Genomic DNA, 24,713 nt, shown 5'->3' on the forward strand with positions numbered 1-24,713 from the left:
AAGAAATGGTACCAGCGGTATCAGCTGAGAGGTGGGTCATAACCGTGTCGGACTTGCAAATAGGTCAGTGTCAAAGGTTGAACGGTTATCGTTTAATGAAGCTGACCTTTCTTAACAAGTGTTTAGCAGAAGAAGAAAAGGAGAACAGGAAGCAAAATTGACGTACGCCGTCAGTACGTCACCACAAACGTGTGAGGCAAGTGCGAAGCAAAACTGACGGAAAAGGGCACTACTTTAGCCCTTCGTAAGTGGTGAGTGTGTGCCACGTACACAGGACGCAAGACAAACTCAAGAAATGAGTACACGGCTGTTTCACAATCAGGGGTACAAAATAGGGGTCACATTGAGAGAAAAATGAACTCTGATGCATTTGTTTAATTTTGTGACAGATAAAAAGAATAACTTCTTAACTATGACATCCAACATTTTTAGAAAACAATATTAATTATTTTTTGTGTTACGTTTAAATTAACATACAGCCTCGTAGGCTATGATTTGGGGGTACGGACACTACACATTCAAGCAACTGATGCTTTTGTAACTGAAATATCATATTGTTTACCAGTTATTTTTGCCAACATTCTAAAAATATCAAAATAAAGATTTAACAACAATACTTTAACCAAAATGTTTTTGGAGAAACACCAGAGCGCGTTTTTCAGTGGATGCTGGCGCTTGGTTGTGTGTCATTCAGTTTTCATTCATTCAACAGACTTTAATTTAAACATTCTTTCTGTTGCTTGGTCTTTTTCATTTATTTATTTATTTATTGATTGATTGATTTTTGTGTCAGTCTTGATTCTTGTTTTTTGAGTCTTTTCTTCTTTTTCATCTCTCGTTAATTTGCACCTCTTGCTCTGCTGTTTTCAGGATTGTTGGGTTTCTGCTTCTCCTTGACTCTCTGTCAGTATGCCCTTATTTCTTCTCTCATCTTAAGTCTTGCTTGCGGGGCAGCCTTGGATGATTCTTCATTTTTTTTGCTTCTCTGCTATGTTACGTGCATGCAATATCTTTCTTACGTGCTTCAGCATGACTATAAGCTCTTTGACGTTTTTTTTTTTTTTTTTTTCAAATTATTTTTGCTGACAGTAAAAATTTCAGGTTTCCCTTTTCCTATTTGGCTTTTGTTCATTGTCATCCATGTTTGATACTTCATCAACTGAGAGTATTATAAATATAATGTAGTGTCCGTACCCCCTCAAAATGTACCATATACATTAATCCATAGAATATTAATCCATATACAATTCATTATTTTTCAATAAGCTATATTTGGCAATATTTTGGAAGCAATATTGTTCGTTTTGAATGCAAAGAGTAGCATCTTTACTGACATTATTTTATTGCAAAATGTCTTGCCTGACTCTTATTAATTAGTATCACTTTATCGAATATACATTTATATACAAGGTTTTTTCTAAACATCATAGGACATGAATGCATTTTATACAATCTAGAACAATATTTTGTACCATATTTTGAAGTTTTATCATCATTGATAAGTAGCCAGTTATCCAATAGTTAATGTATAGCTTGGGGGTACGGACACTACAGTAGGGACACTACATTTGGCACCAAATTCTTGCACATCTTTTCATAATAAGGGGTAATGTGCTATTTTCTTCCTGAAAAATAAATGTCAGTGTGGACATACATAAAAAAAATAAAATCAGACAGAATATGCTGTGATTCCTAAATAAAACAGATAGGGGGGTACGGACACTACAAAAATTAGGAGACACCAAGGGGCTCATGATTATAAATACCATAGCATTATTAATAATGGTTACATATGCACAACTCCTTTATTAAGTTTAAGTCATAACATGGTAAATTCATCTTATTATCACATAGGTGATTTCAAAGTAATATTTGGCCTTATCAAGTATGTTTTTCATTGCATTAACAAAAATAAGTAAAATGTGTACAAAAGCCTGTTTCAGCAAAATGGTTAAAATAATATTTTCTAAGATCATTTCTTTGGAAGAACCTGCTAGAAGAGAAAACATATGTTGTGGGAATTATATACCAATATCATATTCACCATAAATCATTGACATAAAGAGCTAGTGCATCATATTTATGACCTTAATTGCAAATGGCCCATCGTAACAGCTAAAAATAGGTACTTTTTGAACACATAATTGGCTATATTTTTGTAAATTGTAGTCCGATTATTATAATTCTTTTTATTATTTTGCTCATATGGACAGTGTCTTTGATATCAGTCTATCAGCAATCTCTTATCGTAAATTGCTAATTTATCAGACACTTGTAACATTAACCAGATTTAATTGTTCACCCTGATTGTGAAACAGCCGACAATTTCCACGGCCATCGCTCCTTGCAATTAGCGTCCCTGCTTGAAAGGACATCTCATGTGGCCCTTGCGACTCGCAAGGCAGACGTTCCTTTACCTCTTCGCACTCCACGGCCTCCGCATCACCCAAAAATCGCAGGGGACGTACGATCCTGAAAGTCGTGCGTCCGGTTGTGACCGAGGCTTGATATATTGCTATACCATCTCGTGATACATGCAGTTAAAACGTCAAGCGTCAGCAAAAGATACATCGGTTGCCCAACATTGTATGCAGTGTGTCAGCCCCCATGTGAAGACTTTCCATGACAATTTCTCCTCTCTATGCTGTTTGTGGTACAGTCTGAATGAAGCATAATATTGAACCATTGACATGTACGCTGTACAACCTGCTATTCTCAAAGTACACTTCTGTCGTGTTTCCAGTTGGATTAACCTTACTTACCTGAAAGAAACATAAGCCTACAACCGAACATACGGTAGCCGTGAGGTTACTGTTAACAAAGAGCATGGACGCTGATGAGCTAGTATTTTTCGTTAATGGAAAGAAGGTATTTCGAATTTAATACGCGGTCACGTACTTATTGTCATCTATTACTGTTCTTTAGATGAACTAAGAATTGTTTCTTAAACTGACCATAACTGTATCTACTGGAGAAAATACGGAATGCATTCTTGACAATATTTAACTCAGTTTTGGTTAAAAGTTCATATTTTCAGCAACGACTAGGGGAGACCGGGGCTAGTTGGCCCAGTTAGACACTTTTGGCCTTGAAGAGCCAACTGGGCATGAGTTAGAGTAACAAAAGTGGTTTTGAAGTAAGCACCATGAAGTAAGCTACGTATGCAACGTCATTATTTTTCAAATATAATGCCAGATGGCTCACAATTTGACGAAAAACGCTATTGACGTCAGGGGGCCAACTTGCCCCGTCGCGGGTCAAGTTGGCACCCGGGTCGGGGCAAGTTGGCACCCTATACTTAAATGCAGTATTAAGCAGGTTTTTAATAAATGAAAACGAATAATAAATTTTCATTTTAAAAGAAACTAACAAATTCAGTCTGAAACTGGTAATTATTTAACAAACCATTAACTTTGCTTTAACAATGGTCTATAGCTCTGTTGCGCGCAAAGGATTGTGGTCTATATGAGGGTCCAACTTGCCCCGAGCCAAGGGGGGCAACTAGCGCCAGGTGCACAATTTTTATATTTAAGGATTGCAGCCGTTTATAGTGCAAGAATGGACTGCGATAAAACATTTTTGTAAAATTTCAAACAATTAGCTTTAGTTTGATGCCCTATACGTATACTTTATTCGATCAAAAGCATATGAAAATAGATTTTTAAATCTCTTAAACAAAATTACTTTTAGGTGCAGAAATCGTTTATTTGGACTCACCGCTTAAGTAAAACTTTTTAACGTCCGACACTTCCTTGGCATTGTAGGCTACGGTCACATTACAAGAGCAAGTGGCCAATTTTTTTTTTACCTCGTAGTTACTTTTTCATAAATTGACGCGGGGGCAACTTACCCCGGGGTCCAACTAGCCCCGGTCTCTCCTACTGCACAGAATGGCAATTTCTACAGAACGTTTTTTTGCATAAGGGTGCAATGCGTACGTGATATAGGCATTTATGTTATATACGTATCAGTAACATACCTTTTTACCAGGGCGACAGATTGATTTTCCACAGATATTCACAGATATGTCTACAGCATAAAATGTCCACAATAATAACTGCGACCCTGGTAGAGGGTACCAGTAACACTGCTTAAAGAAGCAACATAGGCCTATCTATAATCTAATTCAAATAATTAATTTTTCACAGTCCTAAATACAAGAGCTACCTGGCTTGATAACAGATAAACTACAGGAGGCAGATTTCGTTAAATAAACATCTTTTCGCGAAATCCAGTGTGAAAAATTGTTCAATAACATGAACATCTGACGTCATAACTTTTAGATCATAGAAAAGAACGCCGACCCGGAGACGACACTGCTGCAGTATCTGCGTAAAATACGTATCCTTTTGGACGTGCAACATACGAAACCATCAGCGCATAAAGTTATAACATCAAATTGTACTCATCGCACTTCGTCGTTTGCAAAACCATGACGATCTCATTCAGTTAAGCTGACGGCACTCAGCGAGAGACCCCACAGTGTTGGATCGGTCTACATGGACTGAGCGTGTCTCTGGGAATTTGCCCTTTTCTCGTATCTCTCTTTTCCTTGCTACAAATATTTATGTATCCTTTACTCCACGTATCAGTGCGTCTTCCTGGCACCAAACTTGGCTGTGGAGAAGGAGGATGCGGTGCATGCACAGTGATGATATCAAAGTACGACCAGGAACAGGACGAAATATTGTATCCTTACACGTTACTGTTATTTCCATGGGTCTTTCCTATGTAACCTTTATGATAAGTTGATTTTATACAGATTTATTTTCCCTAACTGTTGACTTGTCATTATGCATCCAATGCGTGTCTTGTTCCAATATGCTCTCTCCATGGTCTCGCTGTCACTACAGTGGAGGGGATTGGTAGTACGAAAACGAGGCTACACCCAGTTCAGGTATGGTGTGAAAAAGTAGAAGACATACATGTACTGTGAATAATAATAAAAAAAATCATCCCTGATACATCTTTCATTCAAAAACAACCGTACCGGTATGGTCAAATTGAAGTTGTATATAATGCTTTTTAAAATATCATATGGCAACTGTAAACAGTTACATGCGAGCAAGTAATAAATCTTGGAATTATACCTGTCTCCAAGAAAATTTTTATCACTGAGATCTTTAATAAGACATCGTTGCAGATAGTTGCCTTACTTGAAGCACAGTGCGGGGTAAAGCTGTATGTTATTCTGGAAAGCTACAATACAACTATTATATTTTTGTATAACCTATTTAAGTACTGTTTTGCTAACTCTGTGGTCCTTAAGATTTAAGATTGGCTTAGGTCCGTCATTAATCCCATACCTAAAGGTGATGGTGTTAATTTATGCGATCCACTAGAATATAGAGGAATAATATTATCATCTATTCTGAACAGGAGATTATCGAAGTGGGCCGAAGATAATGAAATAATAGTTGACGAACAAAATGGTTTTAGACAAGATCGTGGGTGTTTATATCACATGTATGTAATGTCTAGTATTATAGAAAATAGTTTAAAGCAAAAGCAGAGCATATACGCGTGTTACATCGATGCAAGAAAAGCATTCGACAGAATTAATAGGTCTCTTTTATGGTATAAATTATTTAAACTAGGAATACGCGGAAATTTTATGAATTCCCTCCAAGTTCTATATGATAACCCAAAGTGCTATAACTATAAAACAGGTTTCTTTGACATTGAAACTGGAGTAAAAAACAGGGGTGGTTGCTGTCACCTTTATTCTTTGACATTTATATTAATGATATGGTACATGATCTTAAAGCTCTGGGTAAAGGCATTAATGTAAATGATGAGCTGATCTGCTCGCTCCTTTATGCAGATGACGTGTTTTTGGCCAAAAATGAGAAGGATTTACAGTCAATGCTTGATGTAGTGCACAAGTGGTGCTATAAATGGCAGTTGACTCTGAATGAGGACAAGACCCAGAAAGTTCATTTTAGGTCACCTAAAATACCTAGAACAAATTACGTTTTTAAATGTGGCAATTTTATAGTAAATATTGTTGAAAAATATAAATTATAAATGGCAGTTGACTCTGAATGAGGACAAGACCTAGGTAGTTCATTTTAAGTCATCTAAAATACCTAGGACAAATTATGTTTTTAAATGTGGCAATTTTATAGTAAATATTGTTGAAAAATATAAATTCTTGGGTATGTGGTATATTGAGCACTTTGATGCGAATAAGACGGTATCATGTACAGCTAAGTCTGCAAGCAGAACTCTAGGTCTTCTGATTGCAAAATGCAAGGTTTGTGGGGGCATGTTCTATGCATGCTTTACGAAATTATACGATGCACTTGTAGCTCCTGTGTTAGAATATGCTTCTGCTATATGGGGACTACAGGAATTTATTCAGATTAATGCTGTTTTCAATAGAGCTTGCAGGTATTTTTTGGGCGTGGGTAGGTACGCGCCAGCCGCTGCCTAGCGTTCTGAAATGGGATGGACTTCGCCTTTTGAAAAGCAGTTAATTAATGTGACAATTTTTTGGTGTAGATTAGTTAATATGGAGTGTAATAGGTTAACTAAAAAGGTGTTTTTATGGAGTTTACGTGTATCAAACAATGGAAAGAAAAATTGGATAACTAGGGTTAAAGGTAAATTTAGTGATCTGGGAGTAAGCCATCTTTACTTTACTGACACTGATATACCCAAGACTAGCAAACTGAATTGTGTTAGGGAAAGTGTAGCTTTTGAATGTCACTCCGATTGGTGGGCGAAACTATGGGATGATACCCCACGCAGAAATGGAGATGGAAATAAGCTTGGGCTATTCAGATTGTTTAAGCAAGACTTGGTAGTTAGTGAATACGTTAAGAAACCAACTTTATTGCTCAAGGATCGGCGGGCATTGGCTAAACTGAGATGTGGGGTGGCCCCACTCAGAATAGAAACTGGACGGTATGAAAAACTTCCAATCCTGGAGAGAACGTGTATACTCTGTGAATCAGGTTGTGTTGAGCATGAGATTCATTTCTCAATTAATTGTCCATTTCTTAATGATCATCGTACTGATTTAATGAGAACTGCTAAATGTTTTAAGCCGGATTTTGATTTATTGGATGAACAAAGCAAATTTCTTTTCCTGATTGACGGTCCGAAAATGATTTTTAGCACTGCCAAAGCCTGTAGACATTTCTTAGGATTAAGAAGAGATTTTATATATTTAAACTGTAATTAGTTTTTAGTCTCTCATAGTTCTCTATAGAACTGCCTTGTTGTAACGATTGTTTTAACTCTTATTGTTTTTATTTTTATCTTTATGGGTGACACTTTAATAAAATAAACTGAACTGAATGCACATTATTTTTAATGACGATATCATTTGCCATCTTAGGAGATGATAGCCAAGTCCCACGGCACACAGTGTGGTTTCTGCACTCCAGGAATGGTGATGTCAATGTACACGTTACTAAGGAATAAGCCAAAGCCAAAAGAGGAGGAAGTGGAAAACATATTCCAAGGTACCGATTAAATCATGTTTCTTTGCAACCCCACGAATGAAAATATGTGCACTATTTGTTTAGATATTTAATATTTATGCAATAACATTACGTTATTTTAATTTACCCAACATTATCTAATGCTATATAATATAACTTTACACTATTCTTTTACTAGAGAGACCTTTCAATAAAAGCAGCCATCACCAGTCAAATTTCGAACACCATATTTGTGTTTGTCCTTTATTTATAGTTTCACTTGGGTTAATGAGGAGACATAAAAACCACGTATTCCAATCCTTGAACAGCCGCGGCATAGTACACAACAGTTATAAATTTAAAAAATGGAATAGCTTGAATATCTGATGTTCATTGCGTTGTACGCAAAGTGTGTGGATACGTTTTGTATACATGTTAGCACTGAAGTTGGTATTGAAGATGCATATTATACAGGTCCTTTCTCTTCTTTCTCTTGATAAGTGACTCTTGAGATACATGTGTACTTATTGACCAGCTCATTGGAATATTCATGCTATTCAGTCACACAGTTCTTGGTCATGCCTTCGCTTTCGCCATGAATATGTAATTGAACATTAAGCTACGGTTTTAAAATGTCGATCCTTTTAGGAAACCTTTGCAGATGCACTGGCTACAGACCTATCCTTGAAGGATTCAAGACTTTCAGCAAAGACGAACCCTGCTGTATAGGAACCAAATGTTGTAAAAATCAGCCAAGTAACAAAGAGCATTTTCTTGATGCCGCTGAACCATGCGACTTTGTGCCCTTCGATACGACCCAGGAACCAATATTCCCCCCTGAATTAAAAGTAAGCCCAAAAATGTTTATTGAGATATATTAAATTTATATTTCATCGGTCGTGTTTAGTAAATTCAACTCTGTGACGAACAATGTTAAAACGTTCCGTTGTGCAAAATAAAATTAAATCTTGCACAATTGGACCATTTTGCCTTTTTACTTTTATCTTTGCAGATTTCGAATGGATTCGGGACAAAGTTTCTAACGTTCAAGAGTGAGAGGGTTACCTGGTTACGGCCTGTGTTCTTGAAGGATCTTCTGGAACTGAAATCCAAATATCCCAATGCTAGGATTGTTATTGGAAACACAGCTGTTGGTAGGTGATTAAAATTCTATTCCATCCCTATATCACATATCTTGTTACATTTTTGTATTTTGCAAAGAGAGTTGTCTAAGTTAAAGAGGGTTGTATTTTAATGTATTCCAGTAGGCCCCATGATAGGGAATCGATAAACTCATTTTGATATACCTATGGCCTTCTATATATATGTGGACAAAGAGGAAAAACGTAGATGGTGTTGAAGGCATTGTTATCAAATGTTCTCCTTTGCCGTAGGTCGTGTCTATTACAATGTGTCTTTGTGAAGGGCATAATTTGTTGCACTCTCTAACAGAAGGCGTGACATAAATTTTATGCAAAAGCTCTGGCTGGACCTCTTTGTTTTACTATCAAATAAAACCAATTATTTCTACGCGGTATAAAACCCTTGTAACTCTGCGAAGTGCCCTCTGCTAAACGCACGTGGCATACAGATGATCTGTCTCCACTCATGTCTGGTAAATAAGTCATGTGTTTTGGAAGGGTTTTCCAAAACTGTGCACATGAAAATCCTAGCTATCACAGTGGAGCCAGCAGTTTTAACTTAAAAGGTCGGAGCATTTTTAAATGCTTAAAAGAATCTTGAATGCCGTGAAAGGGACTTTTCGGGGACTTGCTCAGATTTCATCACAGAGCCACAGCAGAGAAAGGTGTGCACATTTTTTCTGGAAAATATATGTTACTTTCTAGTGATATATCAATCTTTGGCCCTGGTATAGAGTACGTTTGTTAGTATTTTTGCATTCCAAACAGTTGTTTGTTTATGGATATTGTTCTTTTAACCCTTTTAAGGGTTGGATACAAAATACAGAAAAGCACATGCCCAAGTTATGATTGCTGCGACACACGTGCCAGAATTACATGAAGTCGCAGTGGATGACACAGGGATCCATATTGGTGGCGCAGTTACCCTTGCGAGATTAGGCGAGATTTTGACTGAAACCATCAAGAATACAACAGGTAGACAATACATGATGAAATACAGTGTTTTTGTTTTAATACAGTATTCTATGAAACCTTTCATTCAACTGTTTTTTCATTCAACTGTTTTAAATTCTACTTCGAAGAAATGGTCAACTTGAATCTGCCTTAGGACTAAATGTTATGAATAAAAAAAAACATCACATATTAGGCTTTTAAAATGTTTTATGACCTGCGTAAAAACACTGTCCTGGGTATACTATTTTCAACTTCATTTTGTCTGAAATATTGTAATCAAAACCAATGTCTTTGCAGAATACAAATACAAGACCTTGGTAGCCATGCGGGGGATTATAAATGAGATTGCAGGACATCAAATTCGTAATGTAGCCGTGCGTCTCTCAAATGTTTGTTTTTCGATTTATATTGTATAACATTTAGAAAAAACTGTCGTTAACTATATCAGATAAGCCGCAGAAAGAAACAATACTATGTATTGCAAGAACACCGGCAACAAGATGGGTTCTTTTTTAAAATTATTACCAGTGAAAGATATGTAAGCCAACAACTTGTCCTATTTCATACATAAAAACCTACGTTACGCTTGAAAACCAATTTGATTTCAGTCTTTGGCTGGGAATATTTTGTGGACACATCACAATTCCGACCTCGTCCCTCTCCTGATGGCTACGGGATCCACGATAACCCTGATATCGCAAGGTACATGAATTGCAATTTCTCCCCATACCAACGGACGCAAGAACCTTATGGTTTCATGCATAACTATCTTCTTGCTCGGCAACATTTTCAGTTATGGTATATGTATATTGACCACTATTGACATAAATACTGTCATTTGAAGAGAAACGTTCTATGTTTTTAGTGAACGCCAACAATTTAAAAATATTGATGAGTTCTGCCTTTTCCAGTTACGTAGTACTTTAAGGATATTTCTACCCTTCGCCAAAATCTCCTTATTTGCTGCTATTGGATAACAGATAAATCTTCTATCCTTAAGAATTTTGCTTCTGTGCATGACCACACTGTATATTTTCCAATGCATATTTTAATGTATGTAATTAAATTTTTATTTTTAGAGGGTGGCCAGAGAAATGCTTTTTTGGACAACACTTTTTACATCAGACGCGGAAATTGGAATATTAAACCGGATGAGATTGTTTTGTCTGTTTTCATCCCTTTTTCCAAAAAGGTTAGCTATATTTTTGCCCTATCAAGGTTTAAAGATGTAATTTGATTGTTTTTCCTAGTTTGCAGTTTGCATTAATATAACATGATACACAAGGGTGTGTTTACCTATATTTTGTCAGTGTGAATGTTGTTTTTTAATTAAAGTAAATTGTGAGTGATGTGAATTTTAAAGGTGGAAATTTTAAGGTCAAATTAAAATATGATTAAAATGTTTTCCAGAATGAATTTGTGTTCGGATACAAGCAGGCACAGCGCAGAGAAAATGCAACAGCAATAGTGAACGCTGGGATGAGAGTTCTGTTTGAAGATGGAGCCAATATTATTAAAGAAATGCAAATTGCCTTTGGTGCCATGTCTGAAACATCTTCGTTGGCCATAACAACAGCTAGGAGATGTGTGGGGAGGTATACTGGCGTGGTTTCTTAACTTACCTATGAATAACTACGATTAGATATGCGACAGACTAGTAGTAGTTTTCCATGAACGTATTTCACATTTTGTGTTTTGGGGTATGTTGGGTAGTTTTGTAATTTAATGCTACTCTTTCATGTTAAAATAAACTGGTAACAACATGTACATTAGACGTGTTTTCTTTTCATTACAAATATAGAAATGTATATCATGACCAAGGCTGTATAAATTTTGTTATAAATTTCAGGTTATTTGTATTTGACGTCGAGGTGAAAACGTCAGAAATCTTTACAAGCGATTTTTCTTCTTTGTTTCTTCTTTCTTCTTTGTTTTCTTTTTTGTAACGACCTATTTGAATTTGCCACTGACCTTTATTTAGTCATGCAGATATGGCAGTCTTGTTGTCTAGTTACAGGCTAATCTTGTTTCTTGCCATTTTTCTTTTTCTTGTGTCCGATTGACTGCAAACTAAATTCTGTTAAAATAACCTGTTATATTTTCAGAAAATGGGAAGACCAGCTGACATCAGATGTAGTCCAGTGGCTGGCGGAATACTTCCATTCACCACCAGAGGACATTGGTGGTCAGATGCCCTACAAGAGAGCACTGGCTTGCAGTTTCTTTTTCAAGTTTTTCCACAGGGTGCAATTAGAGTTGTGCAAACAGGTACATTCACAATTTCTTACCTACATGTACAAAATCGTCTTTACAAAATTGTAAAGAAACTAGTTTGAAAAGAAATTTAGTTAAAGGGCAAAATATGTTCTACGCAGTTAGTTGGGTACATAAAAAGATTTCGAAAGCAATTCAAATTCAAATTTACAACCAAAATTCATTGTACATTTTAGTCTGGGATGGAAGATGCAACAGTATCACCCCGGCAAACACTGGCACTTCCCAGTCTGACACGAAGCATCAGCCGAGGTACACAAGTGTTTGAAGAGGTCTCTCCTGACCAGCCAAAACACGACGCCGTTGGACGCCCATTGCAGCACAGGGCGAGCTTGCAACACGCCACCGGAGAGGCTCAGTATTGTGACGACATGCCACTGATTGACGGTACTTTTTGAAGCTTTCGGTTTTTTAACCAATGTGTTTTTTTTTTCAGCATTTGATGATTATTTTTATCATTTTGTCTCAACTGCGGATCAACAACACGTTTTATTTTGATCCCCTGTTATTTACCGGTACAATGTATCTATGCATCTTCTAGTATATTTATCTATCGGTCTGTCTGTCCGTCTGTCCGTTCGTTCGTCCATCCATCTCTTTTCCACATTTGATTAGGTGAGCTGCACTTGGCATTGGTGACTAGCACCAGAGCCCACGCCAAGATCCTCTCCATTGACACTAGTGAAGCACTTGCTTTACCTGGAGTAGAGGCATTCTTTGGCCACGAAGATGTACCAGGACATAATATAAAGATAGTTCTGACAGTTGGGGAGGAGATATTTGCTTCAAGGGAGGTACTGTATTGGTTTACTTGTACATGTACCGGGAAAATTGCTGAAACGTATTGGTTTATTTTGGTAATGGGGTGTATGTATTTCACAAAAAAATGTGTCTTTTTTATTTGGATTAGTTTTTATTGCTGAAATCGGTCAGCCTATGATGAAGAGTCGACTGTGGACCATTGGTTAAAGAGAACATCAATTGAAGTAAAAACCATCACTGCACTGATATGTACTGGTAGAATCAAGGAGGGGCTTGAGAGGGGGGTAATTCTATATTTTTAAAGACACTTGCAATGCAATTAATCAAAATCACAGGAATTAGTCTTGTTTCTGATTAGTTCGCCTCCCATCTTAAAATTTGCTCCCTACAGTCCTGTACTTCAATATTGTAGGTGACGTGTTATGGCCAGGTGATAGGTGCCATAGTGGCTGACACCAAGACGCATGCGCAGAGAGCAGCGAAGGCCGTAAAAATTGAGTACGAAGACCTTCCAACAGTGTTCACAATAGAGGTAACATAACTTAGTGCTATAGAATGTTTCTTTGGATTTTGTAGTGGTAACAAAAACAGAGAGAAAACAAGTCTTCTTTTTGAACTTAAGTAAAGTTTTTTTCAACAATTAGCATAACCCTTAGCAAAAAGAAAAAATTGGAGCAATATTGCAGCAAAATTGCGGCAACGAGTTCGCAGTAGTTTGCAAGAAATAAATTATTGCAGCAAATTTACTGCAAATATGCAAGAAATAATTAATTGCAGTTTGCAGCAATATTGCAGCAAATTTGCTGCAAATTTGCAGCAGGTCTGATATTTTGCTAGGGGAAGTTACGGTATGTAATTAGGGTTTTAAAGTTAACAGACGGCCAATTTATAGGAAGCAATTGCCAAAGAGTCTTACTACCCACACGAAGCGAAGGCTCTCATCAAGTCAGGTGATGTAGAACGTGGCTTTGAGCAGGCTGAGCACATCTTAGAAGGAGAGGTCAAAGGTGGGGGGCAGGAACATTTTTATCTGGAGACGCATGCAGCTAGAGCCGTACCTAGAGGAGAAGATGGAGAAATTGAAATATTTTGTAGTACGCAATCTCCGTCGAATTCTCAGGTAATGTTACAACTCGCTTCTCAGTGCTTCACTGTGATGTGTACTTAACAGGATTGGACTCTTTCGATTTAAGCCCGATTGGACTATAGTTACAATTTGTTGTCAAAGGACGCAGTCTTTATCTACTATCTAGAAAACGATGGGGTTGATGTTATTGTACATGTGCAGTAGGAGACAGCAACTAAATTTATTTTGTCTATTTTTTTTGTTTTAACTAATTTTTGCAATCCTTTACCTGCTTTGAAGAGTATTTTTATTCTAACATTTCATGGAAGGCTGATGTTGCTAGAGCCCTTGGCTTACCGATGAACAGAGTGTGTATCAGGACAAAACGGCTAGGTAAGTATTTAAGAAGATGTGTAAATCCTCTGACTGAGATAAATAAGTTTCCACTTGGATAGAGCAATTGGTCTTTAGCCACATTCAACAATTAAGTTGAATAATCTTCTGAGTAAATATAGCTGTTCATAGCATACATGTATATATCCAATGGTATGGGTGTAACGTGTTTGTGACATGTACATGTAGCATCTATTCTGTGACTTTATGAACCTTTCTTCGTTTTGACGCTTTGTGGCAATGATATTTTTGGCATTTGTATCTCTACAGGTGGGGGTTTTGGAGGAAAGGAAACCCGTTATGTGACTCTGATACCGGTAGCTATCGCTGCTTTCAAGTGAGTGGAACCCAACATTTTCTTCCAAAATTTGTTGTTATTTAGCAGTTTATATACGTTTTTAATACAGAGAAGAGCTTTTACCATATTTTGAAGATATGTTCCGAATTTTTATGTATAATGAAAAAAAAAATCCAGGAAGCTAAGAATTCGGTTCATGGGTGACAGGGCTATATTTACAGGCCATGTGCAAGCCGGTGTAATGTGACAGAGAGTCCCCCATAACAGAGAGTCCCCTTCCCATTGATTAGTACAAATAAAATGAAACAGAGAAGACACTTTTCAAACCAACTCTATGCAGTGTTATGTCAAGTCATCATGTGGAATATACTGTTTTACACAGGTTGAACCGACCAGTCCGTGGTATGTTGGATAGAGACGAAGATATGCTGATATCAGGGGGACGACATCCTTTCCTTGGAAAGTACAAGGTACATGTACATGTATGCTGCCATTTGGTTAGAATGTAGCTCAGTTGCTAGCTGAATCCACTGTCATTTTGGACTCGGAATGGCTTCTTTTAAGTTTCAAATATTTACTCACTGACCTACATGCACAGGTAAAAGACTTCTCTGTCAAAATAATGAAGATATCCTGTCTTGTATACCAGTCAATGTTGCTGATTTTTTATTGTTTTGGTGAGTTTCAATCGTATTTAAGCAACTCCGATATTTAGCTTGTGTCTATGTGTAGCAACTGTTGTGATTCATTTCCAAAATAAGTGAAACTGATACAACCAGGGATTGGTTTTATCTTGTGTTTAATTGTCCACAAATCAAAATGCTCGTTTCAGGTTGGCATTGACAGCGTTGGTCGTTTCAAAGCCTTGGACGCCACAGTCTACTTGAATGCAGGAAATACTTCCGATTTATCACCAGAAGTGAGATCTAACTCCTGAATGCTTTCTATATTTATTGCAATATACTGATCAAAAAGGAAATTATATACATGTAAATGACTACAAAATAAGTGTGCGATGTTTGTATACAAAATGTAATATATATTTCGAAACATTATTTTCTGTACGTTTTTTTTATGCTACAGGTAGTAAGTGTATCATTATACAGTTTGGACAACTGTTACCATATTCCAAACACTGTACTTACTGGTTTCCTGTGTAAGACCAACCTGCCCTCAAACACGGCATTCAGGGGCTTTGGTGCCCCTCAGTCAATGCTGGTCATGGAGAATATAATTGAAGATGTCGCCGTCAGTCTGAATATCCCCTCACATAAGGTAGGTATGAGATGTAACAAAGAATCTGTATTGTAGGTCTGTATATAGCGGAGCGTTGCAGGAAGACATAACTATTCCACATCCAATTTTACCACTTTTATCATACAGTTTTAACATGGACATTTGTGTTTTATATTTATGCTTCACTTATTCACATTACAACACCGTAAACTGTTTATTGTAACTGGATCAGGCCCTAAACTCTGGTTTTGACTAACCCAGTACGTACGTACAACTATAATGATATGAATTGTATTATAACCTTAATATTGTACGCAATAAAACCATTCAATATTGTTTTCATTTGTTGAAGGTCCGTGAGATAAACATGTACAATGAAAATGACCTAACGCCAAAGGGTATTCGACTGATAAACTGTGCTATAGACCGTTGCTGGAATGAAGTCATCCAGCAGAGTGAATTTTTTCAGAGAAAAGAAGACATTGCCAAATTTAACAGGTAATATGGCATCAAAAATAGCAGAATCGCCTTTAAACTACTCCACAATAGGCACAGCAGTAGAGTGATAATCAAGCGATTCGATAGAGCGCTAGAAGAAATAAGTTTAAGTTCTTGTCGAGGAGATAAAAAAGTTGTAATAGTTACCGAATATTCGATCCGTTTTTACAGAGGCAGCCTTTGAAAAACGTTGCCACAGTCTTTTGTTACATTTACCGGTGCATTTGATAATCTTGATCAATCATGAGATAAGTTACATAATTATTTGAAGAGCAGTCTCAGTCAATTGACACACAACTATAAATTTTTGCAGTAGCGGATTTTAAATGTATACGTATTTGTATTACAACTGGCTTGAAATTTGTAGATATGGGTAAAGGGCCTACCTCTATACAGTCAGCATTTTCCACTGGTCGCTGAAACAGGCTGAAAAACTATTGAGATACATTTATTACATTATATTGGAACTGCTTAACTTTATTGCACTAAATTAAAAGAGATCTTTCGTCTTATCTAGTCGGAATTCAAATGGTATTTAAAAAGCATCTGTCTGTATTTTTCTCCCAAGGCTGTTCAATATTACAGAGGGATTAACTTAGATTAAAATCAATAACACAACAAAGTAAAATTTTCAAGGTTAACTCTGCTTTCAGAGACAACCGATGGAAGAAGCGTGGAGTTAGTTTGATTCCAACCAAGTTTCTGATTTCTTACTATAATGAGCGTTTTCTAGAACAGGTACATGAATCTATAAAATGTCCCCTTATATCATTGTACTGGTAATTGTTCCTCAAAGAAAAGGGTACCATACTGTGCTTAATTGACTTTATTTTTACATGTGCATTCTGTAACATTAGTCAGTCCTTTTCACGTATTTTTAATTTTTTATTTTGTGTTTACAACTAATGATAAATTCAATACTTTATAAATAGCATATTCAAATAAAATTCCCTTTTCTGTTATTTTGTATATAATTATATATTATACATCAAACGTGACTGGTATACCGGTAGACATTGTCTTACAACTTATCTCGTTTTGTCTGATTACTAGGGGGCAGCACTTGTTCATGTGTACCAAGAGGACGGTTCAGTTCTGATAACACATGGTGGTGTAGAGATGGGACAAGGATTGCACACTAAGATGATACAGGTATGACAGTATAAAAGTTGCAGACTACGCGGCAGTATAGCCATAAAGGTGCCGTGATTGCATGCTTTGGGTTTGCTTTTCTAAATAAACAGGAAAGGTTCTTCGGTTGTAAGTCAGTGTACTGGGTATTTATGCAATTTAGGGAGGATTAACACCAAGAAGAGCCGAGGTCTAGTAAGGTTGCGACCTAACTAGGGCGGACCTACATGAAAGGAATACCGCTAATCCTGTAATGGTCTCGCCGCCTCTCACACGCCTCCCCACGCGTTGTCCCTCGACCGGTTGAATTGAGCCGAGATCTAATTTACTGTGCCCCTGCATTATTATCGATACAAATAAGTAAACGTGGTATTATCGTCCAAGGTTGCCAGTCGAGCGTTACAGTTGCCAGTCCACAAGTTCCACATCAATGAAACCACCACTAGTACCGTTCCGAACACCACTGCCACAGCTGCCAGCACAGGATCGGATCTCAACGGCATGGCTGTATTGGTGAGTTGATAACATAGGGCCGTGTACATCTATAGGCTGAGGAAAGTGCTTGCGGACAGTTCTTGAAGGCTTACAAGGCATGTAAGTACGGTCTTAGTACCACCTGTGATAATAGGCGTCGCTTAAAGGAAACACTAAGGCTTACAGGGAACTAACAGGGGACACTAAGGCTTATACCCTTTTTAGCTTTAAGATTAAATGTTTCCCTCCCCCCTAAAGTTCTGTTTGGGTTTGTGGCATCTACTACGAAATGTTTATTATTTGTCTTACTGTAACGAAAGGAAAACTTCTAAAGCATGAAGTTCGATCATCATGATCAAGTCGTCTGGTGAGTCATTTTCAAAAACCAGTACATATTTTTTGTGTAAATGATTGCGTTGAGCTCACATGAGTTTTGTTTATTGGCATTCAAATAACCATTGATACGAAGGGTACCTGTTAAGTTGTTAAAAAGAAAACGGTTAAGCTCCCTAAAAACAGTGAGAACTAGTACACACACGTAACTGTATACATATCGCATCTATTACAGAATGCATGTAAGACGTTAAGACACCGACTTGAGCCGTATATAGCCGGTAATCCTGGTGGATCATGGGAAGATTGGGTAAGTGATATATGCTTGGGAATGATTATAATTAGTATATTAACGGAAATGAAAACTTATGAAACATGAATTTGATCAGTACAAGTACAGAGCACATTCAAACCTTGAGCACAGTTTTGTCAATTCGTTATCTCTATGTTACGGTAGAAATAATCCTGTGAAAGGACGCTCGGTTTATGATACACAAAATAAACTATATTTTATATAAAAAAGGTTTCAGTATATTAAAATGAATGTTATCTATCGTAATTGCAGGTTAAAGCTGCCTATATGGACAGAATCAGCCTGTCTGCAACAGGTTACTACAAGTAAGTCACGTCTTCAAACGTGTTTGTATCGGTAATGTTTAAAAACACAAATGGACCTAAATTGATAATGTTTAAAAACACAATTGGACCCAAATCGGTAGTGTTTAAAAACACAAATGGACCCATACCTTCAACCAATCTGCTAAATTAAATGCAAGTCTGTGTTAAAATGCTTACGTTATGTTATTGCATCGATCCCAAACTTTAGAGGCAATATTTTGTTTATAACCTACATGTACGTGTGGGTGAATAATGTATTTCAACTTACAATTTTTTTTAGTATTTCCCTAATATAAACCGTTTGTTAAAACCTTCGGAATAAGGGGGACCTCCTCTCTCCCTAACGAAAATTGCATAGTAAGTAAATTTATATTAAGAAACACTATGTAAACAAAAGCAGTACAAAATGAAATGAAATTTTGATTTTTTATTAGGCTGCAATTGCAGTCCAAACCAGGCGGTTGACATTTGTTCTTCACTATTAAAGCTTTCTGTCTTCTGAAAGTTCGGTTTCCACTAGTGAAATTGCGTTGCTTCCTTGTTATATTCAGGGTTCCCGATACCTGGGACGATAACTATGTACCTGTAGAACGGGAGCAAACCACGCAGAGGTACCACACATACGGCGCCGCTTGTTCCGTGGTTGAAATAGATTGCCTTACCGGAGACCATGTGGTAATGTGCTATAATTTATACTCACTGTTTTAGTGACAGTGTCGGTTTTGTGTTTATCCTTTTTTTAATAAAGATATATAACCTTGATCTGACTTCAGTTAAAAAGGTCAACATATTAATAAAAGAGTTTCCCTCTTCTGTAACAGCTAATGATCGCCATTAAACTTACTTTGGACATAATTCTAAAAGTATGAAATGTTTATTTCCATTATAGTTTATTATTCAATCTGTAGTGTTTATTTACCCATTGTTATACAATTGCGTTGGTGTCTAGCCTAAAGTCAAAGAAGAGTAAATATATATACTTACGTTCCATAAATATCTCTTTATAACATCTAAGGTGTTGCGAACAGATATCGTTATGGACGTTGGAAGAAGTTTGAATCCAGCCATTGATATTGGACAGATAGAGGGAGCCTTCGCGCAGGTGAAATAATAATAATAATAATAATAATAATAATAATTACAAAAGAAGAAAATTAATATAATTCATCAAAACTATTGGATGGGCTCCTATAAGTTACAGAATTGTTGTTCTTTATTCATTGGGCAAATATTTTGGAGAGTGCTCTGTTTTTTACATAAGGATAACTTAATAGCAAGCCATCAGCTCTTTTAAAAAGCAATAGCATTTATAATTATTGTAGAATTCACTCCCTGGACACCACATTAAGCCGCACTGAAATGGTAAAGCAAAGTCTATGAATAAAATTAAACAAAAATGTTGTTTTATGGATGCTTGTAACACTCCCAACCAGTGTATCATTTCATTTTCTGAGAGGATGCATTTGCTTTTAGGGCTATGGGCTATTCACCATCGAACAACTGAGATACTCTTCTGAGGGAAGACTGATAACTAATGGTCCAAACAAATACAAGATCCCTGGTTATGGAGACATCCCTGTGGAATTCAATGTTTCTTTACTGAAAGGTGCTTCCAATCCTAAAGCGGTATATTCTTCCAAAGTAAGGATACACAGAATCATTAAGAGTTATCCAACATTTGATTTTGCAATTTGTTGGTTGTGTACAGAGAATCCCAAAATACGTTATTGTAATATCACAAGTTGAATATGACATCTGTAGTAAAGAGAGCAATTTTTCTTTGCATTATCTCGCATCCAGGTATTAATCTAAATTTGATATCGTTTACATGTTACAAAAAGTACCTTTGAGTAGACTTATACCGTCCGGCTCTTGTTGTTGACAGGGTATAGGTGAACCCCCTTTGTTCCTGGCGTCCTCAGTGTTCTTTGCCATCAAGGATGCCATATCGTCTGCTAGAGCCGAGTCCGGTTTGGAAGGGAGGTTCCGATTGGACAGTCCAGCCACAGCTGAGAGGATCAGGATGGCATGTGAGGATCAGTTTACACGCCAGGTAAACGTGCATTGAGAAAGGTTGTTTATGTATTGGCCACGAAAACAGTTGTTCTTAGGCAATGTACTCGCATTGATAAATGCTACATTTTAATTTGATAACTGATTTATATGAGGTCAAGACATCAGTAATTCGTCAATCTCTATTTTTTTTTAATCTGTTACTAGACTTATTCTAGTTTGCGGGGTCTCCCTCTCCTAGACTTCAGCTGGTCTCACTTTAACTATGTAAAATAAGGCTGCTACATAGTATTACCTGCTGTAGTATTACCTGGCAGTATTACCTGGCAGTTAGTTTTGAAAGTTTTTTGCTTTAAGTAGCAGAAAAAAAAAATAAAAAGTTGCCTACAAAATGGAAAATTTTACATGTTTTATACACGACACTGTTTTTGATTTCCTTTATGCGATTCAGAACCAGAATATTTCATTTCAACCAACTGGCACTGGTACATACTGACTTAAACCCCCCCCCCCCCCTTCGCTTTGTTATAGTGCTCACCAAACAGCCATCATACCTTGAGGCCAAGGTTTTTAGATGTGTGAACAAGTAGGACACGTGACTGGATGTTATAGCCAGGATTTGTTCTCTGGCAGACTTCAACTGAATCTTATCTACGGGTTAGCATGAATATATTTGAGGACTCTTTAACTCCCGATGATAACCGCATGACAACTCGCAACAGCAAATTGATGGTTAAGGGTTTTCTTATTGGACAACTGTAATATGAATATAATGGCTGCCATTAATGTACTCAAGACTCTTTAAATATAATCGGTCAGAGCACATGTATGATAATGCAATCCAGAGTACTGAGGTATATGTTTATTCGGTACTGTTGCGATATTAATGCTATTAAACATTGTAGTGAAGTAATTGTAATTTTGTCTAAGAATGCACGGGCACTATATTGACACTCACACCTAAAAGATAACCAGACACCATACCCAAATACCTGACCGGATTTGGAAGTTATTATTATGAGGCGTCTTTGTAAGTTTTCTAATTTGAAGAACTCATATCACCATCTTTTTACCATTTCGTCTTAAGACAGATGTGTACAGGATCTGCTTTTCACCTCTAATAAATGTTTTCTTGTTATCTTATAATTATAATATTGCTTTAGTGTTTACCATTACACGTATATCACTCGCGTACATACTTATATGTATGGACACAATTCAACAAAAATATGTTTGTTACATCAAGTTGAACAATTTTACCTTGGTAGTGGAGTTACATGGTGTTTAAAATTCAGAAATAAATAATTTTGAAAAATCTAAGGTGTCGCTTAACTTTTGAGAATCAGTACACATGTTCTAGATAACATTCATTTACATAAAGTCTAGAGACAATAAGAGATATAAATATGCTTTACATATTTTAAAACTCAAGTTCGTTTGTGTATTTTTTTTAATGATCTGTCCACGATATACAACTTTTTAAAGACCTGCTCTTTGTATCATTATTGCTAGTAGCCCGTCCACTCACCTGATAAAATCCCTCCGGTGCTTAATCCAATGCCCCGACCAACCAGCTGAGTGAGGAATAGACTGTAAATACTTTCTGCCCACCAGAACCTCGTTACAGACAGCAAACCATGCAGCAATGATGGGTCCCTGCCCGGCTCCTAGAGCTGAATTATTTTAAAAAATCATTGATGCCCCTTTTATCAATATTGGCAAGCTGGATCATGCTATCCTTTGCTGCTAGAAAATCAGTGATACGTTTTGTAACCTCTGATGTTCAGAAACGTATGTGTGTTGCGGTATCAATGCAACATGCTCCCCTTTTATTCTATTCGGCCACCACGCCCAAAACAGCGGACGTATTTTCCAGATGGTACCCGGAAATATTCGGAGTATTCTCCAGTTCTAACTTTCCCCAAACAAGAATAAGTTCAAATAAACATGAAACACCCATCCCGGATCTTCCCCGCCTCGATGCTAAAGATATGAATTAAATTGATAAAACCCATACACTTCTAATAGTTGTCTGTTGCTGATGAAAACTGACTACCCCAACTTTATCCAACGCATGCATAATAAAATCACTGTGACAACGTTCCAGACCTACATGTAATGAGGTTTTATCCCCAAAATCCACATAAATCATATATTGGACTGAGACGTATACGTACAATGAACATGTAGTGGAGCGCGATTTATAAAACCTGGAATAAAACCCGGGTTTACAGTGGAAACCCTGTTTGTCGTGGCGCATTTGCACCCCTAACTTTAATAATGTCTTCTTTTTTCAGTTAATTTTCATTTCGTGATTATAATCTATTAGCCTTATAGCATAATTATTTTTACTTTCCCCGTGCCGAATTTTAATATCCCGGTGACTCCCTTCGCCACAAAAAGTTTTCATGTAATTATTAAACAGAGCAAAAATGTCTCTCTATTTCTGTAGTATTATAAATACAAGGTTATCGCAAATATTTACTTTCGGGAGTCATCGGGGTATTCCGTACACGCGAATGCAGCATTATCAGTACATGACCTCTGTCCTACAATAAAGACGCAGAACCAATCAGTAGCAAGTTTCCATAACACATAACTAAGGGCCAGTCTCACTCTTGCTGCTGGTAAGATCAGACCTCAAAATTTGTCGGAGAGTTTTACTTCCAATTTTGCAAAAGAATTACCAGGTAAGCACTCCGAATCTTACGCTTATTTTCATTCTTACATACAGGTACGTTGTCTCTTGTTCTTGCTTTCTCTCTTTCCATTTACTTTCTTTTCTCTTTCACCACATTTAATAATTACATCTCTCTTTTCATTTAATTTTCATTACGTAATTATAATTTATTAGCCTTATCGCATAATTATCTTTACTTTCCTAGTGTCGAGTATCCCGGTGACTCCCTTTGCCTCAAAAAATTTCATGTACTAATTATTAAACGGAGCCAAAATGTCTCTCTATTTCTGTAGTATTATAATAACCCGAGTGTCAGCGAAAGGTATTTCGGTTGCGCAACGTTGTCTGCAGTGTGTCAACCCGCACGCAGACTTTCCATAACCTAGTTACTGATCAGGTCCAACTTCTTGAACAAACATCCACCCGAAGATACGGCAGCGGCGAAGTTACTGTCAACGGGGAGCATGGGCGCTGATGAGCTAGTATTTTTCGTTAATGGGAAGAAGGTATTTCAAGTTTAATGCACGCTAGCGTAATTGTTGTTACCTACTACTGATCTTTCGATTACGTAAGAATTGTTTCTTTAACTGATCATAACTGTATTCACCGGACAAATACAGAATGCATACCTGAACTCATTTTACTTATTTTTCGTTAATGAAAAGAAGGTTTCTCAAATTTAACATACGTTCACGTACTTGTTGTAATCTATTACTGTTCTTTAGATTACATAAGAATTGTTACTTTAACTAACCATAACTGTATCCACTGGACAAAATACGGGATGCATACTTGACAATATTTAACTCAGTTTTGGTTAAAAGTTCATATTTTCAGCAACGACTACTGCACAGAACGGCAATTTCTACAGAACGTTTTTTTGCATAAGGGTGCAATGCGTACGTGATATAGGCATTTACGTTATATACGTACCAATAGCACTGCTTAAACTTGCAACATATCTATAATCTAATTCAAATAATTAATTGTTTACACTCCTAAATACGAGAGCTACCTGACTCGATAACAGATAAATTATAGAGGGCAGATTTCGTTAAATAAACATCTTTTTGCGAAACCCAGTGTGAAAGAAATTTCAATAACTTGAACGTCTGACGTCATAATTTATAGATCATAGAAAAGAATGGCGACCCGGAGACGACATTGCTGCAGTATCTGCGTGAAATACGTATCCTTTTGGACGTGCAACATACGGAACCATCTGTGCATAAAGTTATAACATAGCGTGAAATTGTACTCATCGCACTTCGTCGTTTGCGAAACCATGATCAGTTTAGCTGACGGCACTCAGGAGAGACCCCACAGAGTTGGATCGGTTTACGTGGACCGATTGTGTCTGTGGGAATGTGCCCTTTCTCGTCTCTCTCTTTTCCTTGGTACAAATGTTTAT

General features: G+C 36.9%; 1 protein-coding gene across 1 annotated transcript; it reads left to right on the forward strand.

Annotated features, from left to right (window-relative positions):
* The first annotated feature begins 2,742 nt into the window (after positions 1-2,742).
* LOC106168374 (xanthine dehydrogenase/oxidase-like) lies at positions 2,743-21,393 on the forward strand. Its single transcript, XM_087010758.1, has 33 exons — positions 2,743-2,868; positions 4,284-4,341; positions 4,593-4,686; positions 4,786-4,897; positions 7,346-7,472; positions 8,079-8,278; positions 8,443-8,584; positions 9,380-9,547; positions 9,824-9,900; positions 10,135-10,228; positions 10,606-10,718; positions 10,937-11,121; positions 11,632-11,794; positions 11,977-12,187; positions 12,416-12,594; positions 12,975-13,094; positions 13,455-13,682; positions 13,958-14,021; positions 14,292-14,358; positions 14,702-14,789; positions 15,152-15,238; positions 15,403-15,594; positions 15,908-16,053; positions 16,707-16,791; positions 17,107-17,205; positions 17,569-17,697; positions 18,227-18,301; positions 18,557-18,609; positions 19,161-19,284; positions 19,625-19,711; positions 20,083-20,250; positions 20,495-20,662; positions 21,154-21,393. Exons 1-33 carry the CDS (start codon positions 2,827-2,829, stop codon positions 21,202-21,204), a joined length of 3,996 nt encoding a protein of 1,331 aa, XP_086866884.1. The 5' UTR covers positions 2,743-2,826; the 3' UTR covers positions 21,205-21,393.
* The last annotated feature ends 3,320 nt before the right edge of the window (positions 21,394-24,713 follow it).

The sequence above is a fragment of the Lingula anatina genome, chromosome 4 (assembly GCF_051362555.1).
Source record: "Lingula anatina isolate TDL-2025a chromosome 4, LinAna3.0, whole genome shotgun sequence".
NCBI lineage: Eukaryota > Metazoa > Brachiopoda > Lingulata > Lingulida > Lingulidae > Lingula > Lingula anatina.

Coding starts and splice junctions, on each gene's coding strand:
- LOC106168374 (XM_087010758.1), top strand. CDS start 2,827: ATGGACGCTGATGAGCTAGTATTTTTCGTTAATGGAAAGAAG. Junction 9,548..9,823: donor AACCATCAAGAATACAACAG/GTAGACAATACA, acceptor ATGTCTTTGCAG/AATACAAATACAAGACCTTG. Junction 10,229..10,605: donor GATAACCCTGATATCGCAAG/GTACATGAATTG, acceptor TTTTATTTTTAG/AGGGTGGCCAGAGAAATGCT.